We start from the raw sequence: 17,549 nt of genomic DNA on the forward strand, positions 1-17,549 counted from the left end.
TGTCTGCAGTTAAGAAACTGAGGCACAAAAGGTGAGTAAATTGCTAAGGAACGTAATGATCAAATTGCTGCACGATGAACAGAAAACAGGTCTATCAACCTCCACTCCAACACACTATTTATTGGCTTTGAGCCTGCACTTCTTTCTCACCTATCTCCCACTTTCACAGAACTGCAGTGCTCAAAGGCACCTCAAAAGGTCAGCCAGCCCAACCAAAGCGGGATAAACTGTGCCTACTTCATTCCTGGCAGCAGCTCATCTAATCTTCTTGAAAGACCTCTGAGGAACCTTCCCAGAAAATCCACTCCAGTGCTTCACAAACTGTACCAGATTTTTTAAAAGTATTATCTAACCTCAACCCTTTTCCCTTCAATTTAAGGCCATTACTTTTTGTTGTCTATATCCCGAACATGGAAAACAAATTATTTCCTTCCTTTCAGAAGCATTTTATGCACAAGAAGACTTATCTTGTCCTCCCCTTTGATCTTGTCTTTTTGGGTCAAACAAGCCTGTTTATTCCACTTTCTCCTCACAGATGATGTTACGCAGACTATGGTCTTAATTCATGCTGTTCGGGTTTTCTGAAATTGCTCCTCAACTTTCTTGACACCCCAAGTTCAGAAGTGGGCACAGTCCTCCAGAGGAAGCTTTCCAGCGCTGATGAAATGCACCTATTTTGTAATATTTTTATCTACAGCATAATACTTGAGCTTCTTTTTGAGAATGTCCTGAACAGCAGTTCCAGACTCCTTCCTAAGGAGAAGATAGAAGATGCTGACTGCACCAAGGCCTTCTTCACACAGAAGGAAATTGGGTCGTGTTGACATGATTTGCTTCTGACAAATCTGTGTCAACTGTTACTCATCTCATTATCTTCCAGTCAGTACGTACAAACAGTTGTTTGGTCAATTCCCAGGAAAATCTGGGGCAAATGAAGCTGGCAGGTGTGCGGTTCCCCAGCCACTCCTCTATTTAAAGATAAGTACTGTGTCTGTCCCCTCACGGTACCTCCCCCGTTTTCTGTGAATTCACAGGCGAGAGCAGCTGACAGATCTGGGGTTGTTTTAGCGGCTTCCTCAAAACACTTGAGTATGAAGCAGCAGGTCACTGATATGAAAACATTTATCTGAAGTAAAAAACACTTTGCAACCTCTTCCTTCGCAGCTGGAGGACAAGCTCTCCCCACAGTGTCACCAACACGGCTGCTCGGGTCCCTCACGCAGTCAGCCCATTTAGTCAGAATGAATGCAAAGAAGGAGGGATGTTCCTCAGTTTTCTTGACATCATGGTTGATAGCCTTCCAACTCTGCTGAGCTGCAGACTAACTCCTTCCTTGCAGTCCCTTCTTACAGCAAGGCAGCATTTGAGTGTTTCCTTGATATTCCCTATTTTCCTCCCTGGTTACATCTCAACGTGTGCCATGGCATTTTGATATTCCTGTACACGTGGACGCTGTTCTGTGGTTGTCATGACTAACCTGACCTAGTTTCCGTTCCCTTGCATGTCTGAGGTCCACGAGGACAGGACAACATGGCCATGTGCTACAGGAGCTTGAAAGCAGAAACAATGCAAGACTGAGGTGTGGTAGCTGTTTTCAAAACCACTGTACATAAACAATTTCAGAAATTCTTTTGCTTTCAATTTCAGGGAGAGTGTTGTTACGTATGCGAAAGCAGGACCTGAATTCAACAAAACCATGCGTGTAAACCCTGCTGAGGCTGTACGCTTTGGACTTGCAATGGCTCTGGACACTGTCCAGAGCTCTGTAGGCTTACAAACACAGCAGCATAGGCTACATTTTCCATTGTGTGAAGCTGTCCATTTCTTATCTGCCATTTGACTGACGAACTCCAAAAATGAGCTATAAATTTCACAGGCAGGAGGAAGAAATAAGACATTCAAATATAGATTTTCTGGATGAAGTGGTGTTTATAAAATAAGTTTTCATTTTTCCTTACATGATTTTCACATGTAAGAATAATCCTTTCACATAGATCAGTTTTTGTAAGTGCTTCAGATTTGGACTAAGAGCCCTACTTACCCTGTACGAGATTTAATAAACATACGATACTTGTTTCTTTCTGTGACACTTCACAAAGTGTGCTTTTACTTAGAATTACACTATCCCACACAACAAGAAAATAAAAATCACCTACAGCCAAGTAAAGTTTGCACCTCTGGGTTGAAGAATGGGTCTGTTGTAGGGAATGACAGAAAGAGCAACCTCAGCGAGTGCCATCTAGACTGAGAACCTGAACTTCAACAATTATTAAAGCACAGCCTGCTCTCTTCACCAGTTTTGACACATCTTCTAATGCTCAAGATTAAAACTGTATTAAGGTGAAATAGCACGTTTCATTCTTCTGAAGACTGTGCAAGCTGAAGTGTCTGTTTGGCTGTGGCTCGCGAAGAAGCAATAACAAACATGGCAAGAGAACGCTGACTGGAAGAAGGGTCTCTGTGCAGGTTAAGAGAGGCCTTGTACCAAACATCACAAGTCTGCAAACCTACTTGGCTACCAGGCTGAAAAAGAAAAGAGCAGTCAGAACTGCTCAGTCCTGGGTCAACCTAAATGACTATTACCACCAATGCTTCCATTTCTGCACCACTGAAACAGCCAGAATCTACCAGCTAGGGAGAAGAATGGCCCTCACCAGAGGAGGACGACCTTGAAGCTTCTTTTTTGCTCAAAGGCAAGGAATATTAAAAAAAAATCTCCCCTTCACCTCTGCAAGATAGCAACTATCTTCTGGGAAAGACAGAGTAATGGAGTATCTCAAAACTGAAGCGAAATGTTTGCCAGGATTTTGCAAAGGGAAACCTTTCAGATTTCTCTAAAACAACATAAGGATTATTGAGCATCTGCAATTTCAGTTTCAGGTTGTCATGATTCCAGCAGAAAGCAAGCAGTTGGCAGAGCTCAAGCACAATCTGTCTCTTTGCTCGTCTTTTCAGCATCAAAACCTTGCTACCAGAGCTAGGACTATGATGGAGAGAAGCAGGCTAACAATCTCTCAAGTCCTAACAACAGGGTGGGGTTTCATGACATACATTTAATCCAGCCTAAGCGCTGTCTGCTGCCAACAGGGGCAGTCCCTTTCTCCCTGCTCCACTCCCAGCTGCAGATTCCCACTGCCCGTTTCAGGTCCAGCGCCACGTGAGTACAGGCGAGCTCTGAGCGGGGCTGGCAGCGGGGATGCCTGAGCCACTATGGCTCAAACTACCTGAGTGTGTCACGGAGCTATGCCCCAAGACTTCACAGAGGGCATCATGTATGTCATACTGACAGCACTAAGTAGCATGGTCATTTAAGGAAAGATTTCAATTCCTGGATTGAAAGTGGAAAAGGGACCAAAACCCACCTGTCCATTTACTCTGGTCCTTGTCTCCTCCGCTCTCTTGCTCCTTGGCAGGCTCTTCAGCATCAACGGCTGTTTCATTGGGCCCTTCCACATCTTCAATGGCTTCTTCTGAGAAACAAGAAGCAGAAAGAGTAACATAAAAAAAAAGTCAAAACAGAAGAGCAACTAACTGCCATTGAGGAACGGAGCAACAGCCAAAACTGGAGCACAAGTGTTGAGCTTCAGGTATTGATGTCACCCAGCATTCTCCCGATGACTACCTACTAGCTGGTTAAGAGGGAAACTACAGATGAAAAAACTGAGAGATGAAGTGAAGATCCTGACCTACCTCTGCCACTCATACCAATGTCCCCTGCAGCATAAGGTACAGCAAAATAATTGCCAGGTGCAAGAAGGATCTACCCAGCCATGCTATGGATTAGAGAAGTGTCAAGGTCTGACTGGTGTCTACAGCACCTTCGGACTCATCCTTCCCTTCATCCCCAGCTCAAGCTCTTTGGACCGAACAGCACAGCACAGCGCTGAACCTGACCACCGAGACCCCCACAATCACTGCAGAAGCAACACAGCTCACTTCTGCTCAGACAAAGCAAGGAGTAGCGGACGTGGCCCTGACACAAGGCATGGGAGGAAGATGCTGGGGTGTCTTATTTTCATCCCAGCCACGGGAAGAGTTTGATCACGCACGTGCTATCAGTACCACTGCAAAAGCATGAAGGAAAGAAATATACTCAGTGCTGAAGTGAAGTGCTGAAAGCTTGGAACAAAACACAAAGTGCCACTGCCCCAGCCGTTAACAAAAGCACTGGTGTGCTGCAGCCACGGTTGCATGGGGCATGTCGACATGGCTCGGTGCAGCTCCATGGACAGGCACCCTCGTTAGGTAGGATACTGGGAGTGAGACAGCTGTGGCTGCCAGACCTCTTACACTAGGGTATAACAACTGCATTATCATGTAATATCTTGGGTATTTATGTATAGTGCAAGCAGCTCGACAGCTACCATGTAATTGACGGGGGCTACATCAACAGTGGGAAGAAAGGGTACTTTTAAGTCATTATATCCTCTTTTAGGCAGGACAGTTCATAATTTTAACTTGCATTATCTGGTCACGCTATATCCAAGGCTATCGTAAGGTTTTATCTGAACTACGTAACTAGTCAAAACACTTCCCCCCCTGCCCCCAAGCCTACTCCTAACAAAGACAGGGCTAGAAATCCGGATTAAAAACACAGATTAGGAGACTGCAGATACTCAGCAGTGCACTTTGAGAATGTGGAAACTTAAATGAGGGAGGAACTTGCAAGAGCATCAGAGATCAGCAGTGATTTATACTCTACCCCTTTCACTTTTTAAACAGCTAAAAGCTCTTGAGAGCTGCAGGGATCCCAATGGTCTTCTGCTGGGAAAGCAGGACCCCAGACTAAGAAGTGTGATGGGTGGCAACTCTAGGGAATGACATCTAACGTGCAGAAAAATAAAAATTATTGATGCAAAGGTGAGATGAGCAGTCTACCTCATGAGATGAAGTCGAGTTTGCTGGAGAAAAGGGCTGTGAAACCATCAGTTGGACTCACATTTCAGAAGTTAACATTCCAATTTCCCCCCCCTACTTTGCAGAAAACCAGCCCCCAACCCAACCTCGCTGCCCTCCGAGGGCTGGACGCGGGGCGAGGCAGCTCGTTTCACTGAGGCAGCTGCCACGACAAGCAGGCTTCAGCCGCTCCGATTAAAAAACCTTCGTCCCGAGTTGCTGCGACTTTGTCCGAGCCCTGGCCGCGGGGCAGGCGGGGGGTGGCCCGGCTTCCCCCCCCGGCCCCGGCCCCGGCCCCGGCCCCGGCCCCGCCGGGACAACAAAGGGCGCCCGGCGCGGCGGCACTCCCGGCTGCGACCCGGAGGTGTCAGCATCGGCATGGGAGGACGGGGACGGCGCGCTGCCTGCCCGGCTCAGACGCTGTCTGGGCTCTAACCTGAGCATGTGGAAATAATACACGTCTTCAAGTGCACTGTCTGGTTCGAGGGAAATAAAATAGGACATTCAAAGGCAGTTACACCATCTGTCTTTATACCATCATCATCATCATCAACAAGGGGAAAAAATAGCTCCTTGGAATGGATGAAAGCCCAGGCTGACAGTAACCGGAAAAATGTGAGCTATGAATACCAATAAAGATAGAAAATGATTAAAAAACAAGGCTACAAATGGCAAATCCTTCTGCCCCGCTCGGCGTGCAGCCCTCTCGTCCACAGGCACAGCCTGCCAGACCCACCGGCCCTCAGCGCAGCCACCAGCCACCTGCACCAAGCACTCGCTGAGCCCGTGGTCCTCCCCAGGGATGAAACCTGCCTCCTTGGCTCAAATACCTCTGCTCTGGGCAGGCAGGCTGCAAGAAAGCACATGCATGCTCCAAAAGCTCTTCCTCCCCCCTCTGGTCTAAGCACATTTTTTCTGAAGAGTGTTTTTTTAAAGCAGAACGGGAGGGGAACAGAGCACAAGATGAATCTGCCCCGGGAGGCTTGTCCAGGCTCCGTATCAGGAGGGAAAGCTCTGCGCACCACTGCTACTTGGCTCCTCGCTGCCAGGCCCTTGCTGAGGACAACCACGATCCTCTTCTCTTGCTCCTGACCCTGGCCCAGCCGGGGGCTCCCGCAGCCGGCCCCGGGAATGCAGCTGCCTGGCGCGGAGCCTTGGGGCAGGGGAAGCGTTAACTGCTGGCTGCCTCGTGATCCTCTTCCAGCAGCCGTTTGGATGGCTGGATCCAGTTTTGCTCGCTGTGCTCAGCCTAACTTGTCTCGCAGCCATCAGTGTGTGAACTGGCTCCAGGGATGGTTGGGATAGAGTCCTGCACCACACCACTCCTCAGCCAGCTACATACGCTGCAGAGGGCTTTTCTCCGCTGAGCCGCTGGGAACCAGCCTCCAGGAGACTGCACACGATGTGCGAGCATGTGATCTGACCCAGCTTTTAACGATGAGATCCTCCAACACCGGAAATAAAGTGCAGCAGGACTCGTGCTCCTGAAAGATGTGTGCCCACGCAACCACGGTCTCTCCCCGATGACAGCTCTGCAGCTGCTGAGTTCAGTGGCAGCTCCAGCACCACTGCTACGAGCCGGCAGCAGGTCTGGGTAGCGAACACATGCGAACTGCACCTGCGTTTCTTAGGGGTGTATTTCTGAGAGGACAAGGCCAGCAGCACATCTGGCAGGGGAAGGTCTGATTTTCTCCCTGATCCACTGTGCATACAACACAGAGTTTTTGAGCTCCATTTTTCTGTTTTAATCGTCTGCAAAGCCACATAGCACATTGTTCCCATGCTGCACTCAAGCAGAGCTCGAGTCTTTTACCTATGTCTGAAGAGCCCCATAGGACACTCCTTCAGCTGAGCAGCACGAATACCTTGTGGCCAACTCCAGAAGGCCGAATGGTCAGCAAGACATGGAAATTTATTTCCAGATAACTGTGATTCTTTTGTTACTGTTTGACCGCACCAGCCTGAGGCTGTAAACACTGCTTGTTAGGACTGATTCACCTTGCAGCTTGACTCTGTTTTGCTTAAGGAGATTCATAAGGACTCCACCCGTCACTTCGTGATTAAAAAAGTACTCAAACTCATAGTATGTCCTACAAAGCATCCCAGACTGAGCTGGTACCCAGGGGGTGCAACATCCCCGCAGCATTTCAGAAGCATACTGGAGTCTCTGCCTGTCAAAGACTCTGACCAGGACTTAGAGCCTGGTGGGGGCACTGAATGCAGAGGGGTGGAGGTCCTTCGTGAACGATGCTTTGCAGGAGGCAGTGGGGCTGACTCCTGACCTGGAAGGGTTTCTGGAAGGCCAGAGATGCTATTCCAGCCCATGCACAGAGGATGTAGGGGCTAGATTCGTATCCCTGTTTTCCATAAACTCCAGCTACACGATTTATGAGTTCATGGAGGGTAAGTGGACTTCATTCTCTGCGAGCAACTCACCAGGGCAGGCACAAGAGCTGTTGCTATGGGATTTGCATGAGGGGGATCGTGTTGCATTGAAATACAAATGTTACAACCTGGCTGTGGGTCACTGTGCCGGTGTCATTCACAAGGCACGTGATGCTTTATTCATAAATTTTCTTAAAGGAATTTTCCAGCCCTCCAGCATCAGTCAACACCAAGAGTGAGCATCTGTAAGTACGGGGCACCTGGAGGGCTGAGGAGACTGTTCTTCCATCATACAGAACCTACCTCATGCAAATTCCTAGGAAGAGTCTTTTCTTCCTTTGTGAATAAATCATTTTAGACAGTGGCATTTCCTTTTAATTTAAAATTAAACCAGTCACTAAGGGAAGGAGGGGAGAGTGAAGAAGAGGGGGAGAGGAGTCTGGAAAATCATGGGCATCTTCTGACGTCTATGAATGCTGGGATCTCTGAGCTCAGTTAGGCACTGAGAACGCACCCAGATCCCTGCACACCACCACACAGGATCGCAGTGCCGCACTCCTGCCCCCTCCCAAGCTGAGAAAGTTTGTGGGTGTGGAGAACTTTGCAAATACTGACTGGGTCCCAGCCAGGCTGAACAGCCTGAGACCTCCCACCTCTCCCTCTCTCTGCCGTGTTTTCCTTAACAGCCCCAGATCTCTTATCTAAAGGGATAAGGGGCGTTTCAGGGGTGGCAGAAACATAGGGATGGGAGAGAAAGGGCACGCATTTGCCTCCCCACCCTCCGGCAGGCTCAAGAGCTGAGAAACATTAGCTGTCACGAACCACAATCAAATCAGGTTTGAAATATTTAGCAGTGGCTTGGAAAATGCGGTGGTGCAGCTCTGACAGGCGAGATGTGCAGACACCCATTTTCCATTATAATGGAAATATCAAGCCTGTTCTGAATATGTATAACCTAGAAAAATGTATTGATTTTTCATTCGGCATTAAAAAAATGAAATACCCTGCAGCTGTCAAAAGCCTTTTGTTAAAAGCTCATCTTTCCTGGAATGAGGTTTACCAGAAACAAGTTTTAATTGTACACAGGGTCTCTCCTTTGAAACAAAAAGAATTTCTGATGCTCCTCTTTTTGGGACAAGAGACCAAAAAAGGAAAGGCAGGATTGAGACCTGGCTGACTTTTGCAGGCTGACCCTGGCAGGGAGCGGTGACAGCGATGGCCTGCACGCAGCCGGCTCTACAGCCACCCGTGTGCAGCGTACCCCTGCTGCGGGGAGGTCGCAGCAACGCACCCTGGGGCAGGCCTGGCATAGCTCAGGCGTTCAGCTACTCTAAACCTATTTAAACTTGACGTCCAAGAGCCCAGGGAGATGTGCTGTGGTCCAGGTCCTTCTGGAGATGTGTCAGGAGCCCCTAGGGTGGATGCCCTCTGTCTGCACTCCGGGAAGCCCACGAGGAGCTCGGCTGCCCCTGGGCTGTGCCAGTGCTGCCGGGCACGGCGCCTGCTCTTCTAACAGCGCCTTTTGCTCAGCTGCCCCCGGACTGCGACCACGCAGGACTTTGGCACCAGTGCTGAGAGCGTTGCTCACTCCCGGCTGGAGTGGCTGTGGCGCTGTGCAACTGGGGAGGGGGCTGGGGGCATTGGTCCCGTGCCGCACCGAGTCCATGCACTGGGGGTGGAGAGCAAACACAGATCCTGGAACAGAGGGAACAACTTGGGCACAAGGACGCACGATTCCCTGGAGCCTGGCTGACTGGCTGCTTCAGCACCGAGTGAGCAAGGTGACGGCTCCCTTGCTTAAACAGACACCGCTTACAGACGTCATGCAGCACGCTCGGGAGGAGGCTGGTGCTACCCCATGGCCACAGCCACACCTGTGCTTCAGCCGTGGTGCACAAGTCTGTCTCCACTCCTGCTGGGTGCCTCAAAAAGCTGGGGGGTTTCTGAACTAAGCCACTACTCTAATCCCACAGCCAGAAGCACCGTTCTTGTGCAGGGCATTCAAAACCTCCCAGTCCAGAGGAGAAAAAAGTGGCTTGTCTTTTGTTTTTCTCCCTCACCTGCACTTGTGAACACTCACTCGGCTAGGGGACTTGTTTGGTGCATGCCGCCGCAGGTGGGAGGACGAGGTAGCGAAGCCATGTGTGCCACTGACGGTGCCGGTGACCTGAGACGGGAACGCAGAAGTGCTGAACCCCACTGCTGTCTGCCCTCTAATTTGTTAAAATCTGAAAGAGTATGGCCTCAAAACAGTATTGTGAGAGAAAGATAAACTGGCTTGGGTTAGGACACAGAACATCACCCTGGAAACAATTAGGTTATTTGTTCACAACCAGCCCAACAGAAAAAAAAAACATTTCCACCTCTCCCTGACTTGCAGACTATTTGCGTGTGAAGACAAGACAACCCCATCCACACGGAAATGTAGGTAAATCCACTTTCACGTTTTTCTGCTCTCTTGTATTTTTCACTGTGCTCAACTCATCTAGGGCACATCTCCTAAGGTAACCTTGGCTACCATGCAGTCATTGCCCTTGCAGCTCAGATTCAAGATACATACTTATATATACATATATATATACACACACGTGTGTGTGTATGCACAAATACACTCTGCTATCTCCTAACTGGATTGTTATACAGAAACCTGTTTATCTCCTGAAACGAAAAGCAAGACCCCAAGCAGTGAAAAGAAAGAACCAGGCACACATTATGAGAATGCCATGCAGCTCCAGTCCTGATGCAAAAAGCTGGTGGGTGAGTCCCATCATCTGACAAAAGGCTGCAGAAAAATAATAAACCTACATGCATATCTTGGATTAATAACACTTACTCCCAAGATGGCCCTGTTTGAGAGGATGGTCTGAGTGTACCTATGCTGCTTTCACTGACAAAAAGGAAAATGGTGACAATGAACATGTCCCAGGCTGATAAAGCCATCCTCAAATGTCCACCTTCTAAAGGCAGAGAAAGCTTAGATGGCTTTTGTGCAGTTAACCGTAGAGACAAGTGTTCAGATGAGTAAAACAAGAAATTCAACAGCAAAAATAATAAAAAGTTGAGAACTTTTAGCTTCTATTCCTTTGTTTTCTGCTCCAAAGAAAAAATTCAGAATTTTTGGCCAGTTTCCATGAACAGATCTGAAAAATCCTACAACAGCATCCAGGTCTCTGAGTATGTCCCAGTCAAGCTCCTTGCTCAAACAAAATAAGATGATCCTCTGCCAGATGCTGACAGCTTCTTCTTAAATACAGATGCTTTTACTAATATGGTTATTACTTTTGCATTCAGCCACTTTATCTGATTTACCAGCTCCAGTCAGAGGCCCCATCTCCAAACATTCTGGGCACTGCTCAGAGGGCTCATTCAGTTGAGAAGTGACCACACTCAGGGTACAGCAGGGAGGATTGATAAAATCATGCAACCTTTTACTTTGTGATTTTGGTAACAAGACATAGCAGCACTAAGCAAAAGAATAACATTATCAAAACAGCTAATTAGAAGAAAAAACAATTTCTATCTTAAAAAAGAACCCAGTATTAATGAAACCTGCCACTGTCTTCTATAAAGAAAATCAAAAATAGGACACCAAACAAAAAGACGAAGCATACTGATGCAACACACAGTTACTGCGGTCAGCTTTATGAGTGTAGGAGTTGAAGGGAATCTGGATCTCAGACATGCAGGGAATGAGCTTGGGAAAGGCCCTGATTGCTCTGGAAACCTTCATGTGCCTGGCAAAATGAGCTGAGCTTTACCCTGCAGAAACACAGTATGGAAAAATAGCTGTGTGCAAACATGCTCAGCTTCCAGATGAGAGTGAATGAGGTGGGGTGGTCCCACCTCACAGTCACTACCCAAGGACTGTGTTTGTCCAGCAAAGAACGACTGAGCCACGGATCTGGGTGATACTTTAGGCACACTCAGGGCTCCTCACAGTGCTGGTTCCTCAGTTTACCTTCCAAAGGATTTCACAGCACAGTGACCGTAACTGGAGGCACCTCTGGAGGAAGTTCTCATCTCCACGTGAGGAGACCAAACTCCAAGAACCCGCTCCCTGAGCCTGCACCAATTTCTGTCTGTGCATGAGAACGAGGGTGTCCATATTTTTTGTAAACTGGTCTGGATTTTAAGTCAGCAGAACCCAACAGGGATTTGCCCCCTTGAATATCAGCAGAACTAGAAAGGTTGCTGCTATTTTCACACATGAAATGTAAAAAAAAAAGGCAAATTCCTTGAGCATGTTTGTAGTGGAGCGTGATGTGATTGTGTTGTCATTTATGGGAAATAATCGCAAGCCCATCTCTCCCTTTCCCCCCATTTTCCAGTCCAAATAACCATGAAAAATTACACTTCAATGTCAGGAGGACAACAAAGGAGGGGCTTTCTCCTGCGGCTTGACGGCTTTCCACCCTCCCAGCCCCCAGCCCTCCCCCCCCCGGCTTCTTTGGACAAAAACTACCTTCAATTCTATTTCATTTTAAATGTGATCTAACAAATGCATGTTGACAAGTTCCTTTCTTTTTTTCTTTTAAACAGCATTTTGCACAGTTTAACCTAGCTCCAAACTGGAATCAGCTGGAAAGGAGACTCATGCAAAAACAGAAACACAGATCAAACAGCAAAACAAAAGAAAACCCATCTCCAGCTTCAGGTCTGCCGGGGAAGGACAGCTTGGTCTCCAAGATGGAGACGTGCAGGAGGAGGGCCAGAAAACAAAGGGACCAGCGGGGAGAAAGAGCCTGGAGGAGATGGGGTGGCAGAGTGGTGATAAAGCAGGACTGTGGCAGAGGGTGCTGGAGGATGGGAGCAGAGCGCCCAGTGCAGTCTTAGTGAATGAAGGGACCTGTGACAGCCCTGGCCAGTGCCTCTCGGCCCCACGTCCTCACCAGGACCAGACGTGCTGGGCACTGCCCAGAGCTGCCTCCCCGGCTGGCCCGTAGCTGCAACATCAGTGCTGGGCTACCCTCATCAGTGATTTGGCCTCCAAAGAAACCTGCTCCACATGAGAGGCCCTGTGCTGTCTCCCATTTCTCGTCTTCCCTCGTGTGCTGCCTCCTACCTCGCACCTCCTGCCCCCTTCATCCTCCCCTGTCCCAGCTCCCTCTGCTCAAGACGCAGGAACTGTCAGCGTGGGAAACCACGGCTTCCTAGAGATGTGACCGGAGGATGCCAACGCTTTTGAACTGCTCCAGGCTGGCCACAAACTCGGTTGTGCAGCATCACCTGGGCCAGGCTGAGCTGCACTGGGAACTGGCTTTACTGACCTGCTGCAACTGTTAGAAGACCAACGTATGCTTTCAGAAAGGCCAAGACACTGCAGGAAATTCATATTCTATGTTTCAGAGAAAAACAGCTCTGCATCCACCACGTCCTCAGCTGACAACGTGAACGCAGCAAGTTGTCTAAAGGGATGTGTTTTACCAAGGTGCTTTGTTCTGAGTATCAATAACCTCACTCTTAGAGAAACTTTTAGGATTCGCAAATAAAAGCTGTATTAAAGCTGAGCTCAAGTTAAAGCTAACTTCAGGAACTCTGGAACAACTTACATCTTAGGAATATTGTAACCTGTAACAAAAATTAGCTATAATTAATTCATGCTTAGCATTATGGTTTGGATATGCACAGGAAGTGCTCCCAACAACCTTAACGCTGCCCTGTAACATCATCACGAAACATACTTGGATCAAACAGTAAAAATGACCTTTTTCTGATTTTTGTTTTGTTTTGTTTTTAAACATATGACTCCTACAACTCCTGCTCTGGTCTCACTCTCCACAGTACCGCTCCAAGGAAAAGTTAATTAATTTGTTGCTGACCTTTTTTCTTCCCCTTCCTCAAGCATTTCCTGACCTCAGCATGTTTGGAGTTCTTTTGAGCTTAGCGAAAAACTTAGGAAACCCATAATTATAGTGCCTTGGTTCAGAGACAATTAATGTGTTGTCCTGCAACACGTGCTAATACCCTAAGTTATGGACATACACTCTCCTGTAACTCCATCTTTGTGTAGTGTGCCTGAATTTTCATGCTTTTCAATTAAAGATGAAAAGAAAGCCCAGAACTTCTGTATTTTTCATAATGAAAAATCATCCTTATTACAATATAAAACATCCACATTGTTCTCCCTCATGCAGCTTCCCTGGGTGAGGGTCCTTGCTCCCTGGTGAGGAAAGGTTTTCTGTTACGAAGAACAGGAAAAAGTGATCAACAGTTTCAAACACTTCTTTCAGGACGGTTGCACAGAGTGAATCTGATGACATGGAGAGCCTTAAATGTGCGCTCTACCTGTAAAACACTTGGGACAAACTGAGGACCCAGATTTCCACAAGACTGATTTCTAAGTTAGTGTAAGCACCTGCATCTGTAATCAGATTTACTTCTATTTGCTCAAAGAAATTCATCTCACATTCCAAGACTCATTCGAGTTGTTCTGGGGAGGGCCTACTATACCAGCTATATATAATAAAGTGGAGAAAACCTGCACCTAAAGTGCAAAACTCAGTTCATTCTTGTCTAGATCACAGCAATTTTGGCTGCAGCATCGTGTAACCAGGCTTTTCCTGGAGCTTATTTCCAGGAACTAACAATATGTTTGAACACAGAGAGAATCATAAATGGCCATAAATAATAGGTGCATAGGGTCTTTCAGGATCAAAAGAGGATCAATTTTACATTTTTCTTCAGGAGAGGCCTGTAAGAGAGGCTCAAGGACAAAATTTGCCAGTGGAATATGACAAGGCAAGGTGAGACGTTCAGCTGGGTTCTGTTTCATCTCATGCTGGGAGACCCGACACGAGAGAGTAACAGGATCCAGGAACAGGACCCCTGGCCCCAGGAAACAAGGCAAAACCCAACTCTCCAGTTCTAAAATGGAAATAGTATTTGTCTGTCCTTCTGAGGTGCCAAGAAGATAAACTTGATAGCGTTCAAGGACCAGACTCTTCAGTAACAGGGGCCGAGGCACAGCACATGCAGATGCAATTGCAGAGCATCAGCATTTTCATCTGGGGGAAAATAATCCCCGCACAGATATATCTGTGCTGGAGAAGGCTGCAAACACTGAAGCAGACAGCGAAGCTGGCCAGTGCAAATGCTCCGGGAGCAGGACTGCGGTGCGGAGGGAAGGAGCTGCGTGCCGCGGGGCAGGGCCTGCTGGCTGCGCACGGCCTGCCCGCTGAGCACAAACCATGTGCCAGGAGCTCGCCTTCCCCCCAGCCCTCGCTGGTTCCTTGCAGGAGATGGTAACTTCATGGAGAGCCACCCCAAAGCCTTGTGGCAGTGCAGCACGACCAAAGCCTGCTGGAGACCCTGACAGGTCCAGCTACAGCAGTCGAAGCACGTGCTGTAGCTGGAACCTGCTGCTGCCCACGGGCAGAGCTCGCCTGACCACCTGGGTCAGGAACAAAACAGGTTACTTTCTGCTAAAGCAGATGAGAAGTGCAGCTGTGCTGCAGAGATGAGAGGTGGTGGCAAGCTCTTGAATTGCCCGTTTCTGCAGAGAGCCCCATGGGCTTTTAAGCGGGCTTCAAAGCAAACAGTTCAGGACTGTCCCCTGAGACCCACGAGAAGGTAGCAGACGTACCCAGCAGGTGTGGAGAAAACCAACATTACAGCCAGCCAGCTAGGGGATCACCACCACATGCCACCTCCGCAGGTTAGCCAGACGTAAAAAATCAGCCCAATATGAAGTTGCAAGACCAAAGTCTCTTGGTGTGAACGGCTGCGGTCCCACCCCTCTGCTGAAGGAGAGAAGCCATGGCAGGAATGCAGCCCCGCAGAGGCAGACCTTTGCCTTCAGCCCCGCCACTTCGTCTGCAGCCATCCTCTCCTTGCCTTTTCCCCTCTTCTGTCTCTCTGTGCCAATTCCCATCCTGGTACCCATTCAGCTTTCTGCCCAGCCAGATTTCACGCAAGCAGAGCAGCACGGAGAGAACACCAGTGCCAGCCTGTGGGAGAGGACAGGGCTCAGCACAGAGACGGAACTCAGAAGCTCTGAGTACTGTTTGTGATGCAGCCCAAACCACTTCACAGAAAGATTCTCCTCAAGATTCAGTTCTGCTCTTGGTAAAATGCTGTAAGATGTCCCCAGCACCTGCACTTTGTAATTTATAGACAGAACATGCTAGCAAAGACTGAAATATCTCTGTCCTGACACGTGTGTCCACGCTGGCCATGCAGGCCCCCCACAAGAAACCTAGAACAGACAGCTGCACTTGTGATCCATATGGTAAATCATTATATTCCTTTCCCCTGCATGTACTAGTTACACTCAACGGAATCCTGGCGTATTTCTGGTGACTCCTGACCTTGCTGTCACGTTGACAGTTTCCCGTGAAGCTAGACCAAACTATCTGGATCAGTGCAAAAAAAGAATATGATAATGGAGGCGAGCTCGCATATGCACACCAAGCACCTTCTGACGCACACAGGCAGTGAAGAACCAGAAAATGCACAGTTTCACAGCCCTGGAGTCGTGTATGAGGACACTCTCGAGGAATGCCATGTCACCCAACAAGGCAGAGATGACCACGTCTGAAGACTGAGCTGCCCCTTCCCTAGGTTTGGGCTAGTGGCACGAACAGAATGTCAGTAATTGCTTTTCCACTTTTACTAATAAGCTTTCAGCAGCAGCAGATTTCAGCTTCCTGGAGCCAACAGGCCCTTTTTCTCCACCTCTCTTGGCTTCAAGTAATTGAAAGCGACTGCAATCTCAGCCCTGGCTCTCCAGTATTCAGCTGTACCAGGGAGGTCACAGTGTCAAGTGAAGCCTTTCCATTCACCTCCGTACCACCGGCACTGCATTAACGGCAGCAGCCTGCTCCACAGCCCAGAGGAATGTGCAAAATTACAGGGGCTGCTAAGAGCCATGGAAATCCTAACACAGCTTCTCTGCAGCAGGGAGGGAGGGCTACTGGCTATGGCTCTGCAAAAGGGGCCAGCAAGCTGCATCTGAGAAGCCCAGGTGACTCCTTGACTTTTAAAATTAAAACAGGAGTGCTTTTACTTTTTTTTTTTTTTTGGTAAAGAAACTACATATTCATACTTAGCATTTTTGCAGCAAGCAAAACGCTTTCCCCTGTGCCCATGTCCTCTATCAAATAACTGGGAAAGATCATCCACTCACCACCAAATCTAAGAGATGGGTGTTACATGGCTGCTCTAACTTGTAAGTGAAACACAGGGGACTGAGTAAAAGGGAAGAGCGTGGAAAAGCTCCCGAGGAGATCCCGAAGATGCTCACTAGGGGCCTGGCCTGCAGGCCAGCTGTGAGGCAGAGTAATGCCTGTTGCGGCCAGCCGGGAGGAAGCAGCACTTCAGCCGCCCGGGACCCTCCTCAGCCCCTGCACCCCTGAGCTTGGCTCTCCAGAAGAACTAACGAGGGAGCACCAGGTGCTCCAGGGACTCGAAATGTTCCTGAAACCTGGACGAAGGCGCACGTACAGGTGGTGGCTCCAGCAGAGGCTTGTGATAAGAATTTATTTCTTTCAATTATGAGCTCTTGTCCCCAGTCTCAGTTCATCAGCAAGGCGCAGCCGAGTCAATGAAAGCTTTGTAATGCAGTAATCAGATGCACAGCGACTTCCTGGAACCGCCGGCTGCGCGCAAGCAGCCGGCGCTGCTCTCGAAACTAGCAGCAACTTTCGGAAGCGGGTTCCCATCCCCACCACCCTTTTGCTCCCAATCCACACAACAACTCCTGTTTTCATGGCCAATGCAGATGCAGTTTCACTGCGAGGGCTGAGGCGTCACCTCCACTGCACGTGACGGGCACACTTGGTCAGGAGTGGTTGGACGAAGCAGTGCTCATCCACACGCTTTGTTTCTGCTGCCCACACACATCCCTCTTTAAAGGAAGGCTGCCAAGGGCGCTCACGTATTATAAAATTATTATGTAATGTAAGATTATTATGTCAATTATTATTACATGTATTCTAAAATACACACATATTTTCAGATTAAATTTTTGGTTTTTATTTTTTAATGGAGTTTGATCTGAAAGATTTGTTTCCTTCAGCCCAACACCATCCTCAAATACTTGTGAATGTCTCAAGTAGACAGAGAAGGAATCTAACTATTGCCATCGAAAAGCAAACACTGGACAAAAAAGTCAGAAAAAAATATCATTGTTGAGATCTCTCCTGTCCTCAGAAAAAAACAAAGTTCTGCTTTTGGAAGCCTTTATTTAAGATAGGTGTGACAGGCCGTGCATCACAGGAGGGAACAGATGAAGTTGGACATGGGCCGTGAAGTCCCCCAGGTCTGCACAT

At 48.3% G+C, this 17,549-nt stretch overlaps 1 protein-coding gene across 1 annotated transcript in view; it reads right to left on the reverse strand.

Annotated features, from left to right (window-relative positions):
- Positions 1-17,549, reverse strand: part of ZFHX3 (zinc finger homeobox 3) — a 170,289-nt gene that overhangs the window by 31,896 nt on the left and 120,844 nt on the right. Inside the window, exon 5 of the mRNA XM_035566305.2 lies at positions 3,363-3,470. Coding sequence (XP_035422198.1) covers positions 3,363-3,470 — 108 coding nt within the window. The remainder of the gene's footprint in view (positions 1-3,362; positions 3,471-17,549) is intronic.

Source organism: Cygnus atratus, chromosome 12 (genome assembly GCF_013377495.2).
Source record: "Cygnus atratus isolate AKBS03 ecotype Queensland, Australia chromosome 12, CAtr_DNAZoo_HiC_assembly, whole genome shotgun sequence".
In the NCBI taxonomy this organism is placed as follows: Eukaryota; Metazoa; Chordata; class Aves; order Anseriformes; family Anatidae; genus Cygnus; species Cygnus atratus.